Here is a 19,092-nt window from a genome sequence, read left to right on the forward strand (position 1 = left end):
ATTTCTGGATGTTAAACTTTTGGGTTAGATTTTAAAAAAAAAAAACATGGCTTTGTAAAGAACAGAAAGAAGAGAAAAGGTAAGGAGAATCTATTTCTTCAGGAAATAAAACTTTTTCAAATGAGAAAATCTCTATCTCTAACAGATACAAGAGAACCTAGTGACTACTCTCCCAGAGAAAATAATCCCATAAATGTTTTGTGCAAAGCTTTCAAGGTATTTCTCTATCATGTAAACAGGTCTGGAATATCATTGCTATGGGAACAGTCCCCACTGTCTTTCCTATAGGTCCATCTATAAGAATAAACCTATTGTCTTGACTTCAAAGCCAAATATACATGGTATGTCATGGCTGAGGTAAATTGGAAAAGTATAATAAAACACACTTAGAAAAGAATCATGGAAGGGAGGATTTGGGTTTCCACAGCCACTTAGCTTATGCCTCTCCACAAAAATCATTACTGTGCTTGACTTGCCTAGGTGTATCTACCCTACATAATTAGCTTTTCACAGAACCCACTCCAACCATCATACCTCAGCTGAATGAGCCAAAGGAAATCAATACCCTTGGCCACATGCCATTTGGCAAAGACAATTATTTTCTTAAAGAATTCATCTATAGTGACCTATGACCTGTGAAAAGGTGGGTGTAACCTAGTTTATACAGAGTCTTTGTTTGGGAGCTCAACTAAGAGACACAAAAGCAGGGCTGGGAAGGTGGCTCAGTGGTAGAGTGCTTGCCTTGCATGCCTGAGGCCTTGGGTTCGATTCCTCAGCACCACAAAAGAAAAAAGAAAAAAGCCGGAAGTAGCGCTGTGGCTCAAGTGGTAGAGTGCTAGCCTTGAGCTGAAGAGCTGAAGAGCTGAAGGACAGCACCCAGGCCCAGAGTTCAGGCCCCACGACAGGACCCAAAAACAAAACACAAAAGGTCTCCTAGTAGAGACCAAAATAAAGTAGTAGCCAGGTAGAATTTAACAGCAATGTTTAAGATTGAACACTGGATTAATGGGAAAGGTTCTGATAAATCCCCAAGATAAAATAGTCTTCACTTGACTTGAAATCATTTTTATACTTTGTCCCTCAAACTCATTCACTGCATGTAAAACTGATGGAATCTGATTAAGGCCTTTGGACTCTACAAACATCAGTTACATAGTTTTGATACCATGCTAGAGTGACTCAAGGGGAATACTCGGATGGAAACTGGGTGAACAAGGACCTCTGAACTTTTTGCAAACTTCCAGGGGACGTAAAATCATTTTAAAGTTGAGGGGTCATTTTTCAAAGCAAGTATTAACTAAAATTCTCACTTACAAATATCAATTTCATAGGCTTATCTAACATAATAAAGCACACCAAACTTGATGGCTTAAAACTGAGATCACTTGTCTCACAATGTTGGAGGATAGGCACCCAAAATCAAGGCAAAGCACACTCCATAGGAAACCTACAGGGGAAACTCCTTTGTGCCCTCCTAGCTTTTGGTGGTTCCCAGGCAATCTTCAGCATTTCCTGAGTTATAGATACATCAGTCCAGCCTCTTCTTATAGCATTCTTCCTGTGCATAAGATTCCATACAACTATCATTTTATAAGGACATACGTCCTATGAGATTAGGGACCATTCCACCCCAATATGATCTTAACTAATATTACATCACTTGCAACAATGCTATTCCCCAAGGTCACATTGTGATGTTGAGGTTTAGAACTTCCTTGTATTTTTCTTTGGGGGATTGAAGATACATCTCAACCTTGCACACTCATCAAAGTCCAATACAAAAATCTATTAATTTTCACAACGGAAATATTGTTCATTCATTCACTTAAAAACTCCTTGAGTGCCAGTGGTTCACACTAGTAATCCTAGCTACGCAGGAGGATGAGATCTGAGGATCGAAGCCAATCCAGGCAGGAAAGACTGAAACTCTTATCTCCAAATAAAACACCAAAAAACTATAGTTCAAGTGATAGATAGCTAGCCTTGAGCTAAAGAAGCTCAAAGACAGTGCCTTGGCCCAGAGTTCAGCCCTAGGACCAGCACAAAACACACACACACACACACACACTCACATACACCCCTGATCTCCTACACACACACGCACACACACACGCACACACACGCACACGCGCACACACACACACACACACACACACACACACACACACACACACACACACACACACACACACACACACACACACACACACACACACACACACACACACACACACACACACACACACACACACACACACACACACACACACACACACACACACACACACACCCTGATCTCCTACATATATCAGCCACTGTGCTGGTGTTATATATACAAAAATCAGTAGTAGTCTGTAGACTACTAATAATCAATCTGACTCAGGTTGTTTATCCTTCTTCAGTAAGTGTCAAAATTAAGTCCCTGACATCTTCCTTTTTAACAGTTCAAAGCTAGTCAAAGCAGCAAAGTCTGTGAGACTCTCATCTCCAATTAACCACCAGAAAACCAGAAGTGGCACTGTGGCTCAAAGCAGTAGAGCAAGAGCAAGAAAACCTCAGGAACAGTGCCTAGACCCTGAGTTCAAGCCCCACAACTAACAAAAAACTGAAAGTTAAATGTGGAGCTGTAGCCATTCAGAGCTAGCCTTGGGGGTGGGGGAAGGGTAAGAGGAGAAACAACTCAAGGACACCACCCACCCAGGCCCTGAGTTCAAGCCCCAGGACTAGCATAAAAAAATTAAAAAGAAAGAAATTTTTAACCATTCATCTTTATAGTCCTATTACAACTGTTCATGCATGTTTAATATTTGTTGAAACATTCATCTACTATAGTTCTCTGTAACACATTTATTTTGTGGGATTTTCTTGCTCATTTCCTAATTTCTTTGTGCAGTTGCCCTTCCCCAACTTTGAATTCCAAGTTCATAATCATATTTGTTCCTCTAGTACACTCCTCAACCTATAATTTATTGAAAGAGACTATTCATTGGATATCTGTCAGACACTCTACAGTATCTTATATTTTGAAAAAATCATCCAATTTAATATAGCAGACATACATATCATTTTCATTTCTAAAAATATAATCCAAACTAGATAGCATCTCTGATGCTTGAAATAGAAATAGCTGAATAAGTCTTTAAGCTTAAAAATAAAATACACTTGTGTTTGCATCTAATCAAACAATCAGAAAATTTAATAAAATCTACAGTGGCCAACAATAACAAACCACTACAATCTAAGCATTTCAGTTATGCAGGGCATTTGAAATCAAAGACTAATTTTATTTAAAACACATGTGACTGAGCCAAGAATAGACCATTTGCAATCAAAATGTTGAATATTGGCCAGGTACCAGTGGCTCTTGCCTTTAATCCTAGCTATTCAGCAGGCTGAAATCTGAGCATTAGGGTTCTCTGAGCATTAGGGTTCAAAGCCAGCCTGGAAAGAAGGAAGAGAAGCTGTGGCTCAAGTGGTAAAGTGCTAACCTTGAGTAAAAAGCTACAGAATAGTTTCTAGGACCTAAGTTCAAGCTCCAGTACAGACAGACAGACAGACAGACAGACAGACAGACACACACACACACACACACACACACACACACACACACACACACACACACACACACACACAGAGTATTAATTAAGCAATCAAAGAATAATTGAAGCCACTTGAAAAGACATAGTTCAATATAACTTAAACCTTTACTTTCATGAAGCTTCCTTAATAAAATCCATTCTCATATAAAACTTATTTTATTAAACTAAATGTTTCCTCCTAGAAAAACTTCACAAATAAAGTCCCTTTAACTCATATCCCTTAAATAGCAAATATAGCCCAACTATATTATTAGAAAAATGAGTGTGTATGTGTTTGTATTATAACAGCCTTTTGCCTAAATAAATGAGACCAATGAAAACGTAAGTTCAGCTGCCTATAGACTGATAGACAATAAAGAGAAGGACGCAATAACTTTAGAACCAACTGTTTTGATGCTGACATATATTCTCTATTATAGACTAAAAATATTTCATCTCTTCTCTCCGCTATTCTGTCCTATCATGCTCCAATAATAAATAATTTGCCAAACTTATCCCTGTCAAGATTGGGTGAGCTCTTCTTTCCTCCTGAAAGCCCAGAAATTTTGGTACAGCTGTCTATACTTATTCATGCCATTAACAGTTGTGAACACATGAATAGCCAAACAGAAGTTTCTGGGATATATTATAACCACTGTGACTATTCCGAAGATCTTATTAGTGTGCTTTTATATTCAAATTATAAACTTCAGGCTGGGAAGGTGGCTCAGTGGTAGAGCGCTTACCTTGCATGCCTGAGGCCCTGGGTTCAATTCCTCAGCACCACATAAGCAGAAAAAAAAAAAAAAAAAGCCAGAAGTGGCACTGTGGCTCAAGTGGTAGAGTGCTAACCTTGAGCTGAAGAGCTGAGGGACAGCGCCCAGGCCCAGAGTTCAGGCCCCACAACCGCACCCCTCAAATTATAAACTTCAATGTTCTGATTTTTAAGGAATTCTAAATTTTTTGAAAATTATCTATCAATAGTATTTCATTATAAATTATTTCCAAAGACTCATCTTGTATTATTATGGGCCTCTCCAGTGTCTTGAATGCACAAAATAACCACACAGTAACCATGTATGTTTTCTCATACAGAGCCTATCTTCAGATATATCCAAGACAAATCTAGTTTTGAAGTCAAACACTCAAAGTCCTCACTTCTTGCTATTTTGAAATACATAACACATTATTAACTATAGTCACAGTATGGCACAAATACAATACCCTGTTCCCTATGAATATATACAATAATTGTCAATTAAAAACACAGCTTTAAAAAAAGTTGAGATTTGAAGATAATGTATAGTACTTACCAAACCCGCTATTGGTGTGGACAGTCTATTGATCTTCTTAATGATGCCAGGTTTAAGCTTATTAATCAAACTGAAAGTAAACATGAAATAACATGCAATTATAAAAACATCAATATAATCTTGGTATTCTTTGAAACATTTTCAAAAATTATATGGAATAATGACTGCATCCCCCAATGTGTTATTCTGTGCCACAACCAAAGACAAAAAAAAAAATCAATGAACTTTGGTACACACAATGCTGAATGGTATCACTGGATCATATACACACACTTCTATACCCAAAGGTATCCTAAAAATTGGCTTTGTAATGCTGGACACCAGTGGCTCACATCTGTAATCCTAGCTTCTCAGGAGGCTGAGATCTAAGGACCACAGTTTGAAACAAGCCCAGACAAGAAAGTCCATGAGACTCTTATCTCCAATTAATTATCAAAAAGCCAGAAGTAGAGCTGTGGCTCAAGTGATAGAGCACTAGCATTGAGCAAGAAAGCTCAGAGACAGTGCCTGGGTCCTGAGTTCAAGCCCCAAGACCGGCACAGGGGTGGGGGTGGGGGGGGCGGAAGCTTCGTACTTATTAAAAAAAGCTCCTATTTAGTTCTGTTTTAAAAGCCAATTTAAGAATTTCTTCAATATAGGTTAGTTTACTTAGGCCTCAGAATACATTTTCCTATTAATAACCTATTTTTAATCAAATAGATCCTTCTTTTAGCTTTGAAATCACATTGTTTTGTCTCATTTAAAGTATGCAAGAAAGCCAGGCACTGCTGGCTCATAACTATAATCCTAGCTACTCAGGAGGCTGAGATCTGAGGATTGTGGTTCAAAGCTGGCCTGGGCAGGAAAGCCTATCTCCAATCTACTAGCAAAAAAACTATAAGTAGATCTGTGGCTCAAGTGTGAGGAGCCAACTTTGAGGGAAAAGCTAAGGGACAGCACTCAGACCCTGAGCGTAAGCCCCAGTACTGGCAAAAATTAAGTGAGAAGATTAAATTAAAAAATAAAAGTACAAGGAAACTCATGCAAATAATTAACTAGCTCTTATGAATAACTAGTTCAAGTCCATGAGTGACTGTTTTGTTACCATAGCAGAATGACTAGGCAACAATTAAATGTTCCAGAACTCCTTCAAATTACCTTAAAATCCAATACTAAACAATTTTAATACTAGAGACAATATAAAAGAGTCTATGTCTCTATACTCTAAAGCTGAAAAGAAAACTCCGTTTTGACAGTCATACTTAAGAATGTAATTTAGGGGCTGGGAAGATGGCTCAGTGATAGAGTGCTTGCCTCACATGCATGAGGCCCTGGGTTCAATTCCTCAGCACCACATAAGCAGAAAAAGCCAGAAGTGGCACTGTGGCTCAAGTGGTAGAGTGCTAGCCTTAAGCTGAAGAGCACAGGGACAGTACCCAGGCCCAGAGTTCAAGCTCCATGACCAGGGGAGAAGAAGAAAAAAAAAATGCAATTTTGTTTCTATATCTAGATTATTATAGATTCTTTGTTTTGCTGTTTACTAATACAGTGCCAGGCTCAGTAGTAATTTAATACTCTAATAATGTTTTTCTCTTAACACTAGTTTGGATAATTAATCATTAATCACTAACAGAAAATAGTATCTTGAAACATAATTTTCCTATTCAATAATTCATCAACAAAACAAACAATTCTATAACAGAGCTCCCAAAGGAAAGCAAATAAAGAGGAATTAAAAGAACAAAGAGAATCAAATATTCTAGTTTACTTGTTTCCTCTATATAATGTGTAACAGAAAAACATATCTGAAGCTTGTGAAATGTCACTCCTTCAACATTCCAGAGATTTCTATATACACTTGAGCTTGCTAAGAATTAAAAAAGACAAAAGTCTCGATTTAATAGCCCACAGAATGTTGCTCAACAGGATTCAGACTTACAAAACAGTGGATTGTGAAGATATAGTCTGGCAAACCAAAGTTTTTTTGTTGTTGTTGTTTTTAAAGACTGTTTATCAGGGGTTGGGAAGGTGGCTCAGTGGTAGAGTGCTTGCACGCATAAGGCCCTGGGTTCCATTCCTCAGCATGACATAAGCAGACAAAGCTGGAAGTGATGCTGTGGCTCAAGTGGTAGAGCACTAGCCTTGAGCTGAAGAGCTCAGGGATAGTGCCCAGGCCCAGAGTTCAGGCCCACAACCGACAAAAAATAAATAAATAAAAGACTGTTTATCAAAGAATTTTTAGTATTAATCATAAAACCATCCTCTCAGCTTTGGGAATAGGGGTAAGGTAGTAGGGATCAAACCCAGGGCCTCATGTATGCTAGGCAAGTGAACTATCTCCAAATTGTACTCTCAGGCCCAACCCCTCACTGTTAAACTTCCAACAACTGTAATTCTCATCACTCACTTGTACTTTGGAAGCCATATAGAAAGAAAAGCTTTCTCCCTTTATGTTTACATTTTTAATCACTAGCTAAGGAGTCAAAAGAGAATGGAGCAGATTGTTAAGAAATGATTATTCCTGCTGGGAAGGTGGCTCAGTGGTAGAGCGCTTGCCTTGCATGCATGAGGCCCTAGGTTCGATTCCTCAGCACCACATAAGCAAAAAGAAAAAAGCCAGAAGTGGCGCTGTGGATCAAGTGGTAGAGTGCTAGCCTTGAGCTGAAAAGCTGAGGGACAGCACCCAGTTCAGGCCCCACAACCAGACCCAAAAAAAATAAAAATAAAAAAGAAATGATTATTCCTGACAAGCGCTGGTGGCTCATGCCTGTAATCCTAGCTACTCAGGAGGCTGAGATCTGAGGATGGCAGTTCAAAGTCAGCCTGGGCAGGAAAGTCCGTAAGATTCTTATCTCCAATTAACCACCAGAAAACCAGAAGTGGTGTTGTTGTTCAAGTGGTAGAGCACTAGCCTTTAGCTGATGATCTCAGGACAGCGTTTAGGCCCAGAGTTCAAGCCCCATAACCAAAAAAAAAGAAAAAAGAAAGAGAGAGAAAGAGAGAGAGAGGAGAGAGGAAGGGAGGAAAGGAGGGAGGGAGGGAGGGAGGGAGGGAAGAAGGAAGGAAGGAAGGAAGGAAGGAAGGAAGGAAGGAAGGAAGGAAGGAAGGAAGGAAGGAAGGAAGGAAGGATTATTCCTGCTGGGAAGAGGTGGTTCATGGCCTGTAATCCTAGCTATTCAGGGGCTGAGTGAGGATCGTGGTTCTCCAGACTCTTACCTTCAATTAATCAGCAAAAAGATGGGAAATAGAGGTGTGGCTCAAGTGGTAGAGCACTAGCAAGAGCAAAAGGCCCTGCATTCAAACCCTAATACCAGCACCAAAATGAAGAAGGAGGAGGAGGAGGAGGAGGAGGAGGAGGAGGAGGAGGAGGAGGAGGAGGAGGAGGAGGAGGAGGAGGAGGAGGAAGAGGAAGAGGAAAAGGAGGAAGAGGAGGAGGAAGAAGTGGCGAGGAAAAAGACATTTCCCTATAAACTAGCTATTTCTGTAAATGTATTAAGGGTGACATTCCTGCAGTGCATAGAGGAGAAAACCAATGACAAGCAGTACCTAATAGGCATATAATTCAGGCAGAGTGTAAATCACGAAATTTGTTGCAGCTGTTGACAACTGGCTTGCCAATCACACTTGGAGAGTAACTTTTATTTTTAAAATGTGGGTTTTTTCCCCCAGTGGTCTGCACTAAGCTAATATGAGCTAGGGAAATGTCCATGGCATTCGAAAAGTCTGGCTTATCCTTTTAACGGAAGAGTGTTGTGAATTCCTGCTGCACCTGTGTCTGCTGCACCTGTGTGAGTCACCGGTGACTTGGGTGAGGTCGTTCATTTTACCTGTTTACGTCACTTATCATGTTGGTGTTACAGGGTTAGCAATTGCAGAATTTTTTTTTTCATTCAGGCTTAAAGAATGGTTAATAAAACAGTTTCCTCATAATTAAGTCAGCCAGGGGAAATGCAGGATAAGATAGAAGATAAAAGGATATACTAATGACAAATGGCATCTCCCCGCCTCCCCATGAGTTAGCAAACCTCCCTCATTGGCAAGGTTTGTGGGGGGGCTATAACATACAGGTGGCTCAGTGGTAGAGTGCTTGCCTTGCATGCATGAGGCCCTGGGTTCGATTCCTCAGCACCACATAAGCAGAAAAGGCCAGAAATGGCACTATGGCGCTATGGCTCAAATGGTAGAGTGCTAGCCTTGAGCTGAAGAGCTGAGGGACAGCATCCAGGGCCAGAGTTCAAGCTCTATGACCGACAAAAAAAAAAAAAAAATGAAACAACATAGACAGTGCATTAGTCTCTCACCACTTGTGAACCCTCCTGTATGTGTGCAAACACGGAAATAACACAAGGAAAAAGCAGCACTCTAGATTAACACACAAACCACCCTCTGAAAAAGATGAGTCATTAGAGGAAAAGGCTGTTTTATTTTGTTACACTAGCCATAGGGTCTAAGCACTAGATAGCTTTGTGGTTAATATTGAACACATAATCACATCATGAATTATGAGCACGTAATTTCATATACAATGAAAGGAAGAACTTTTAAGGCATTACTTCTAGGGAGGAAAAAAAAGGTTTTAGAAAAATCTAAATATACAAATAATTGAATCTGGGCTCCTGCGGCTCACACCTGTAATCTTAAGTACTCAGGAGGCAGAGATCAGAGGATTATGGTTTGAAGCCAGGCTGGGCAGGAAAGTCTATGAGACTCTTATCTCAACCACCAAAAGGCAGGAAGTAGAGCTGTGGCTCAAGAGATGCTAGCCTTGATCAAAAAGACTCAGGGATGGTACCCAAGCCCTGAGTTCAAGCCTTAGGACTGGCACACAAAAACAACAATAACAACAACAAAAGATGAAATGTTTAAATGTTTAAATGTACTTGAAATAATAGCAAAGTCTCATGTCAAATCATACACAAATGCCATCCATGGAAACACTTGCTTTCACAAAAAATAACTTTGCTCAGAAAGTATTCTTCAACTTGACCTAGTCACTGGCTATAAGCAATAATCAGATAACCTAATCTTCCAGATCCCTCCACAGCAGTAACTAAAATTAGTCAAGTGCAAAGCAGAATGTTATCCCTATACCTCCAAGCCTTCCCTTAGGCCATGCTGTGAGCCTGGCTATGTACCAGAGGTTTATTCTTTTTTGTAACATTACAACCAAAACAGCAAATACCTAGTTAACTTGAGCTCTCTAATGGGACCTACTACAAGTGTCATAATCCCTCTCTTCTTCAGCTCATCCCATTATGGTCAGAATGTTGTGACCTCCCCTAAAATTCACTTGTCCAAATCCTAACCTCCAGAGTAACAGTATTAGAAGGGAACCATTTGAGAGATGATGGTGTCATTTAGTACCCTTAGTTATACCTTGTGTAGTGGCAGGATGTCTGCCTAGGAAGAAAGTAGCCTCAGCTGGGCACAGGTGGCTCATACCTGTAATCCTACTCAGGAGGCTGAAATCTGAGGATCACAGTTCAAGACCAGGTCTGGCAGGAAAATCCATAAGACTCTCATCTCTGGGCTGGGAAGGTGGCTCAGTGGTAGAGTGCTTGCCTTGCATGCATAAGGCCCTGGGTTCGATTCCTCAGCACCACATAGGCAGAAAAAGCTGGAAGTGGTGCTGTGGCTCAAGTGGTAGAGCACTAGCCTTGAGCTGAAGAGCTGAGGGACAGCGCCCAGGCCCAGGGTTCAGACGCCATGACTGGCAAAAAAAAAAAAGGACTCTCATCTCCAATAAACTACTAGAAAAGGTCAGAAGTGGCTCTATGGCTCAAGTGGTAAAACACTAGCCTTGAAGCAGCACAGGCACAGTGCCCAGGCCCAGAGTTCAAGCCCCAGGACTAAAAAAAAAAAAAAAAGGTAGACCATTATCAGACTTTGCCTTTAAGACTTTCCTGAACTATGAAAAGTATATTTCTGTGTCTGTGAGCTCTCCAGTTTCAGGCATTTTGTTTTTGATGCCTAAATGAACTAAAAGGTCTCGAGATCTCTACTTCTCCTTGAGTTTTCTTCTTCCTCTCACACATACAAACACATTGCCTGCTCCTTCCAAACAGGTGGGGTTACATATGCTAGGAAATTGGCTATATTTGCCGGCCTTTTCATCAGCGTATGTGTCCTAACTATATATAACTCAGGTGTGACACTCAGGAAACCATCCATAAAGTTTCATATGAAGCACTGCCTGGGTAAAAAAGGTTTGGGGGAGAGCTAGAATTTGACACTCTCTGTGTTCATCTTCAGAAACTAGCTCCAAGCGCCAAACTTAAACTTCTTTTTCTCCCCTGTCATCAGAAAGCACCTCAGCCAGAGTCCGGGTACAGACGCCATTTCACTTCCCATTTCCAAAGATTTGCAAAAAGGAACAAGAGAGACATATAGAAGAGCATATTGATGCACTGTATAAACATTTTTTACTTATAAATTATTTCATTAGTCATTCACATGTACATGTTTTGGTCAACCACTTTTTCCAAATAGACATCTCCCACATTAGCAAACTTTGACGATTAGTCTCCTAGTCTTCATTACATTTTATTTCTATTACGGAACTAAGGTTTGAACTCAGGGCCTTTCCACTGCTAAGCTTCCTTGCTTAGCAAGCCTCCTACCTGGCCAGCTGAGGGTTTGGGGAAAATGACTGGATCCTAAGACCCCTGATCTAATGATGGATTCCTCTGATGATACTGCTAGGATGGGGTGAAATGGAGATGGTTGTAGGAAATAGGTCACTGGGAGTTCGCTCTTTTCTGGATACTGTGAAGTAAAGAACTTTGCTCCACCACATGTTTCTGCTACCACCATGTTCTGCCTCGCCACAAGCCCTCAGCAATAGAGCACACAAACATGGACTCAGAGCTCTGACTCAAGCCTGGCACTCACACCTATAATCCTAGCTACTCAGAAGGCTGAGCACTGGAGGAATGTGATTCAAAGCCAGCCCAAGCAGAAAAGTCTACGACACTGCATCATCAGTTAACCAGCATAATGTCAGGCAGGAGCCATGGCTTAAGTGGTAGAGTGCCAGCCATGAGCAAGAAAGCAGACCAAGAGTGCAAGGCTGTGAGTCCTAAGCTCAAGCCCTGATACTGGCAGACACACAAAAAAAGTACTGACTCATCATGTAAAGTAAACAATTCCTCCCTTTAAGTTGTTTTTCTTAGTATTTGTCATGAGAATCTGACTAACACAATGGGTGTTAGGTTAATATCTGCCACCCACCTACACATAAGCTTGCTCATCGTTCCTCTTTGTAAGTTTCATAGTGCATCACTTTTTCTCCATGAGCTCTCATATAATTTGCTGACGGTTGATAGTAGGTACATAAAAATTCTCAAGATAACTAGGTGCGGGTGGCTCACACTTGTATTCCTAGCTACTCAGGAGGCTGAGATATGATTGTGGTTTGAAACCACCTCAGGCAGGAAAATCTGTGAGATTCTTATCTCCAATAAGCTAGCAAAAGAGAAGTTCGGTTCAAGTGGTAGAGCACTAGCCCTGAGCACAAAAGTTCAAGGACAGCACCCAGACCCTAATTCAAGCCCCAGGACCAACACATATACATACATACACATGCACACACATACACACGTGTACGCGTGCGCACACACACACACACACAAAGTTCTCAAGATTCTTTCATAGAAGGCATTTATTCACATTTTAATCTATGTGATACTATTAATATACTTGTCTTTTTATAGTATTCATTCTCATTTAACTTGCTTCTCCTTTCCATACAGAATTACCATGGGCTTACAATTTCATAGCCAACAATATGTTCATAGCAAACACGTGTTTTCTTGACAGCCTCTTCCACATATAAAGCCTATTTCAATTCTAACTTCTGACTAACCAACTTTGATAGAAATTGCTCCATCTTACACATTTAGCACATATATCTGCTCCTTTTATTTTTAGGAGATGTTCACTCTCATTTACTTCTCAGAGGCCATATGACTGAAATCCTGCCCATTCTACTCTTCATGATTAATCTTTAGAGTGAGAATGCTACTAGTTTTACATGGAAGTATGTGAAGCATACAGGCTTCTACTCTCAAGTTTGAGGTCACAATACAAAAAAAAAAAAAAAAACCTGCAGAACTTGAGGTGAATCTGAAGCAGATGACTGCCACAATTGGCGTGGATTTAGAAGTTGATGTTTGCCAAGTAGGCCTTCACTTTATTATAGTCCTTTTTTTAAAAAAAAATCATAGTTCAAAGCCAGCCCAGGGAAATAAATCTGAGAGACTCTAGCAAAAATTCAGAACTGGAGCCGTGGATCAAGTGGTAAAATGCCAGCCATGAACAAATAAGATCTTCAAGAGTGACAATCTCTGGACTTCAAGCCCCAGAATTGGCACATACAAGAAAAATATATCTATACTTCACCAGATACGGTGATCCTGGCCATACTAGGTCATACTATAATATATCTACTCAAGCTAAAACTGGGAGAATCATAGATTGAGGCCAAGCCCAGGTAAAAAAGCATGAGGCACCATGTCAACCAATTAAAAGTTCTATATGGGGCTGGGAAGGTGGCTCAGTGGAAGAGTGCATGCTTGAGGCCCTGGGTTTGATTCCTCAGTATCACAGAAGCAGAAAAAGCCAGAAGTGGCACTATGGCTCAAGTGGTACAGCGCTAGCCTTGAGCTGAAGAGCTGAGGGACAGCGCCCAGGCCCAGAGTTCAGGCCCCACGACTGACAAAAAAAAAAAAAAAAAAAAAAAAAGCTCTATATGTTGGCTTGTGTCTGTCATCCCAGACACACAAATTGGAGGAGACCTTAGGTCCAGGCCCACACAAAATTTAAAAAAAAAAAAAGGGCTGGGAAGGTGGCTCAGTGGTAGAGCACTTGCTTCATGCATGAGGCCCTGGGTTCGATTCCTCAGCACCACATAAGCAAAAAGAAAAAAGCCAGAAGTGGTGCTGTGGCTCAAGTGATAGAGTGCTAGCCTTGAGCTGAAGAGCTGAGGGACAGCGCCCAGGCCCAGAGTTCAGGCCCCATAACCGGACCCAAAAATAAATAAATAAATAAAATAAAATAAAAAACTAAAGCAAAAAAGGCCTGAGCATGACTCATGTGACAGAGTGCCAAACTAGCAAGTTTAAGGACCTGAGTTAAAACCCAAATACTGCCAAAGAATAAATAAAAGGGGGTGGGAGGGAGATGGTATACAGATCCCAACCAGAAAATATAGCCATGAAACAACATAGTTCAAAATGTTTCAGTCACCTATATGAAAGATGGCGTCTTTCTTTACCTATTGCTAATGAAGTTGCCAAGCAACAGGAAAATGTCCAAAGTTGATTTTCTTCATCCGTAGTAAAAGAAACCAATTTTCACTCATTTAACATTCTGAAAAAGTTCTAACAGATCCCGTCAAAAGATCGGCTTGGCATGTTGAAGTATGTGAGAAACTACCCTCCTCCAAAAAACTCAAAACCAGAAACTGTTCCAGGAAAAAAAAAAATGGCCTTCACCAGGACACAAAACCTGCAGAAACCCTTGGGGCTCCCATGGAGCACTGCTTAGAAGTTTCGGGGGTCTACCAGTGTCCCTGGCACTGAGGGAAGTCTCCAGCTCTAAGGAAACCACAAGGCTTTCTCAGCATGAATAACATGTGACAACATTCTCTGCATTGTCCAAAGCTTTAAAACAGTCACTTGGGTCCCAGAGCAAAAAACAACAATAAAATAAAGTAATAGTTATCAGATACTTTTCCTCTTTTATATCTTTGACAAAATATTATGGAACTTTTAGGCAGTGTCATAGCCACAAAAAAAAAGTAGAAATTGGACCTCTCATATCAGTCCTGGGACATTTGGCTCCAATCTTTCCAAGTGGTAAGCTAAAGAAACAGATGTGGCAACAGTATGAAAAGCCTCTCAATAATGCCACAAAGGCACAAAGAAGGAGCCAAGAACTGGTGGCTGACGCCTGTAGTCCTAGCTGGTCAGGAGGCTGAGATCTGAGGATCCTGGTTGAAAATAAATCCGAGCAGAAAAGTCTGTGATGCTCTTATCCCCAATTAACCAACAGGAAGCCAATAGTAGAACTATGGCTCATATAGTACCAGTGCCAGCCTGGAACAAAAAGCCAAGCAAGATCGGGAGGCCCTGAGTTCAAGCCCTGGTACCAAAAAAAGGGCAAACTTCTAGACTGTGGCCAATAAGGACAAAACAAAACCTTGGGACCATTCCAGAAAGGAGAAGTATATGCTGACTGACAAGTGACACACCCAGGCAGACTATCTTCAAATAAGTCCCCTTATTTCATAGTGGAATAAAGCATGTTTCCATCAAAGTATTTCTAAGATTGTCATCTTTTGATGAATAACTAGGAAATTACTGATAGCCCCAGCTGGACAGGCTTCAATCAAGTATGTTTAGAGATAATAGGGTTCTTCTAGAACCCAGAGCAAAATGAAGCTCTGAATATTTATGAAGCGGCCAGTATGTTTTGTTGTTTTCTTGTTTATAACAGGATCTCTATACGGACCCTAGGCTAGCCTCAAACTCACATTCGTCCTGCCTCTGCCTCCCAAATCCTGGGTTTATAGGTATGCACCACGCATCCAAAAATTCTTTTAGATTCTTTAAAATACTTAGTAGGACAGTCCTCATGAACTAATGTTCAGTCCTCATGAACTAAGGTCAGAGGATAGATTAACAAACACACTCACTAGAATGTATAGAAAATTATAATGCAGGCTGAAATCACTTTAACAAACTCTTTAATCAGGTTGGTTAAGACAAAGAAGAGTAGAAATATGGAAATGAATAGTGAAAGAATAACTGGACTTCAAGAGGGGAGCATTCTTCAGATCCCAAAGCGAACCAAAGTGAATGAAAGTAAAATGAGTCACACAAACATGCTACTTTAGTTGTCAGATTAAATGTCAGTGAGTCTGGGTGCCCTTGGCTCATACCTAATCCTAGATACTCAAGCTAAGATTTTGAGGACAGTGTGGTTCCAAGCCAACCTGGACAGATAAACCCTTGGGACTCCATCTTCAATTAAACAGTAAAAATTCAGACTGGATATGTGTCTCAAGTGGTAGAGCACCAGTCTCAGCAAAAAAAAAAAAAAAATTACATTGAGAACTCAATGTAAAGTATCAAAAGAGTAACTATAGTTTCTTTTTAATACATTAATGCCCAGTGGCTATGATTATGATTTAGAGAAAGGATAGTTTTAATAGAAATATGCATAATTTGGTATCCCACAATATACTATACATAAACATAAACTATAAATAAATAAAACACAAATAAACTATAAGTACTAGAGAATGAACAGATTAATGAGGCTTATATGATAATGCACAAACACCAAGATAGAATTATTTCAATTGAGAAACAATCCTGGGTGGAGGGAGTCTGTATGCACATATGCACACATGCACCAGTATTAGTGTCTGAACTCAGGACCCGGGCACTGTCCCTCAGCTTTTTCCCTCAATGCTAGTACCCTACCATTTGAGTAACAACTCTACTTCTGTTTTTTGGTGGTTAATTTTGGAGATAAGAGTCTCATGGATTTTCCTTATTGGCTTTGAACTCTGATCTTCAGATCTCAGCCTCCTGAGTGTCTAGGATTACAGGCTTGAGTCACTGGCACCCAGCTCGAGTGAAACAAACTTAAGAATGAAGTACTCAATATTTGGGAATTAAAATGATTTTTGAAAACAGCTAATGCATCTCTAAGAATGCATACAAATGTCTGCTATCATTATTAAGGTAGAAATTGTATGTTTATCTTGCACTGCTTTTGGTCAAAACTGGTATTTTGTTTGTATGGTTAGCTGGTTGTTTGAATCAATTTTGAATTGCTTTATTCATTCCAAATTACTCAAGGGACAAGGCAGATACATAAATTGCATTTATACAATCAAAAAGTAGATGTCACTATCAAAATGTTAATGGACTATTTATGGAGGCAATGGCCCCAAAAGTGGGATCCCTAAAATACTCTGAGCAACTGGAAATATTTAACTCACAAAGTAACTTCTTTGAAGAAATCAACCATTTGAGCCACATGCTCTTGTAAATCTAAAAAGAACTCCATGTCTCACAGTATTCCTGGCCCTTCTTCAAATGCCTGTTCTGGCATATAGGAGATGAAAACACATGAAATTGACATTGATGTGGGTCACAAATGGCTGGATACCAGCAAAGTCATATGGAACAAATTTACAGTACTATAAAACAAAGGAGATGGAGCAGTCAGTTTCCAACATATAGTGGATTTACATGCTAACAATAACTTGTACGTTTACAAAATTTTATACTTTATAAACACCGCAAAATACGTATTAAGCTCAGCATCTCAGTGAATTGGGCAATCAGATACTTCTTCTTTGCAGAAGAAAATAAGTCTTAACATCAAGTCACTTGCTCAAATGTAAACATAAGTTAGCTGCCCAAACATCAAAAAGTAAGGGAGCAAAGGATCTAAGCCTTTGACTCTGAAACATTACCGCAAACAACGTCCTTGAAAAGGAGAATCAAAGTAGCCTAAGTAGCCAGTGCTCACTTGTACACAGATTCCATAAATATCTATGTGATAAGTATGTAGATTGGAATTTTTAAGTGCTTTCAAAAATGTGGGTGGGTACTCAAGTACATTCTTGTAATTTCTTTTCTGACTTCCCCAACCTATGCCTTCCTCCGTGATTTCTGCCTTTTGCCTTAGAAGCCAACCTGATTCTTACCTTAAGGGCCACATACCTGGCCATTTGGGTACCAAACAGTATACTAAACATATAGTGTCAGCCTTTTAGTCTATTTTACTCATAGTAAATGGTTCTCTATAATACCTATTAGTTGAATGAGTAGTCCACAACTAAAACTCATTTAGGTAATGACTCTACTTAAAACTTGAAAGAAAAACTTGCAGGTGAAAAAGAGAAAAGAAGATGCTTAATGTTGACTTCAAAACCAGGTAATTCTATGCATATGCATTGGACTCTCCAATGTAGGTTATAGATTGTGAAACACGGGCCTTGCTTCTCAACCATCCACTCCCACTGGCAAATTAAGCAATAATGGAAACTTTCTTGCTTACTAATTAAAAATAATATATATTCCACCAACGCTATCTTTAGATACTGTGACTGATAGCCTCTTCCTACTGTATCATACTGTGGGAGTGTCGATTTTCAGGGATCAAATCTCACTTGCAACCAAGGACACATATCTGTGACTATGGAGTCCATGAGGACAGGGATGACACATCCTGTAAAATCCACACATGTCTTTGTTTATAAAGTATTTTGTAAATGCTTTAAATACTTACTCACACAACAGGACACCATTTTCTAGGGAAGCTCGAAAATCCTTTGTTTGAAAATTCTTCTCTGTTACTGCCTGAAAGACAGATTTGAATGTTAATTGGTTTCTTCACCAGGGATAGCTAAAGTCAAATTCAGTATCTGATTAATTAATATGCATTGAATGTTTTACTTGATATGTATACATCACCAAAAGCTATTCTTATGGGAAGTTATTCTACATCAAACCCTTTTAGTATAATAAACATAAACAGCAAAAAAAGAATGCTGTCTGTAATGTAATTTTTTTAAATATTTTTATTATAAAGATACTGTACAGAGGGGTTAGTTACATGAGTAATGAATACATTTCCTATTGAGCATGTTACCCCCTCCTTTGTTTTTCCCCTTCCCTCCCTACCTCTTGAACTCCTCCCCCACCCAAAGTTGTAAAGTCCATTTTCAACATAGTGTCTTGTACATTTCATTGTTAAAGTGGGTCAAGCTGTATCCTTATTTAAGCATTTTGTTATTTCCCTCCCCCTCATCAAATTAGAAAAATGTATATACAAGGTGTATGGCACCTGAATCAAATACAGTGAAAACAGGGGTTATACCATGGAGAAAAAAACATACATAAGAAATAACAAAAAAAAAAAATCACAGTCCATTATAAGTACATTAAAACAGCAACAACGATAAAACATCTTGTGTCCCTATATTGGAGTTCATTTCTGTAATGCAATTATTTTATTTGATGATCAACAAAGGTTGGAAATGAAACTGAAGTTCCAGCATTTTTTTATATTGTAAAGAAAACTGTAAGGTATATTAAATAGGTAGGTTTCATTAGGTAGCCAATGAAGAAAACACCATGTGCTATTCAGGCAGGAAAAGAAGTTTATTTACCGAACTGCTGCCCCCACCATGCATGGTG

The 19,092-nt window shown here is 39.6% G+C and overlaps 1 protein-coding gene across 9 annotated transcripts in view; it reads right to left on the minus strand.

The window, feature by feature from the left end:
• The window catches only part of LOC138814051 (LIM domain only protein 7-like), a 193,392-nt gene that overhangs the window by 119,510 nt on the left and 54,790 nt on the right, over positions 1–19,092 (minus strand). For all 9 annotated transcript variants that reach the window (XM_070002830.1, XM_070002833.1, XM_070002829.1 and 6 more), the window contains exons 2-3: positions 18,182–18,252; positions 4,892–4,961 (exon numbers count right to left, since the gene is read on the minus strand). In XM_070002830.1, coding sequence (XP_069858931.1) covers positions 4,892–4,961; positions 18,182–18,252 — 141 coding nt within the window. The remainder of the gene's footprint in view (positions 1–4,891; positions 4,962–18,181; positions 18,253–19,092) is intronic.

The sequence above is a fragment of the Dipodomys merriami genome, unplaced genomic scaffold (assembly GCF_024711535.1).
Source record: "Dipodomys merriami isolate MVZ:Mamm:240054 unplaced genomic scaffold, mDipMer1.0.p SCAF_6, whole genome shotgun sequence".
Classification (NCBI taxonomy): Eukaryota; Metazoa; Chordata; class Mammalia; order Rodentia; family Heteromyidae; genus Dipodomys; species Dipodomys merriami.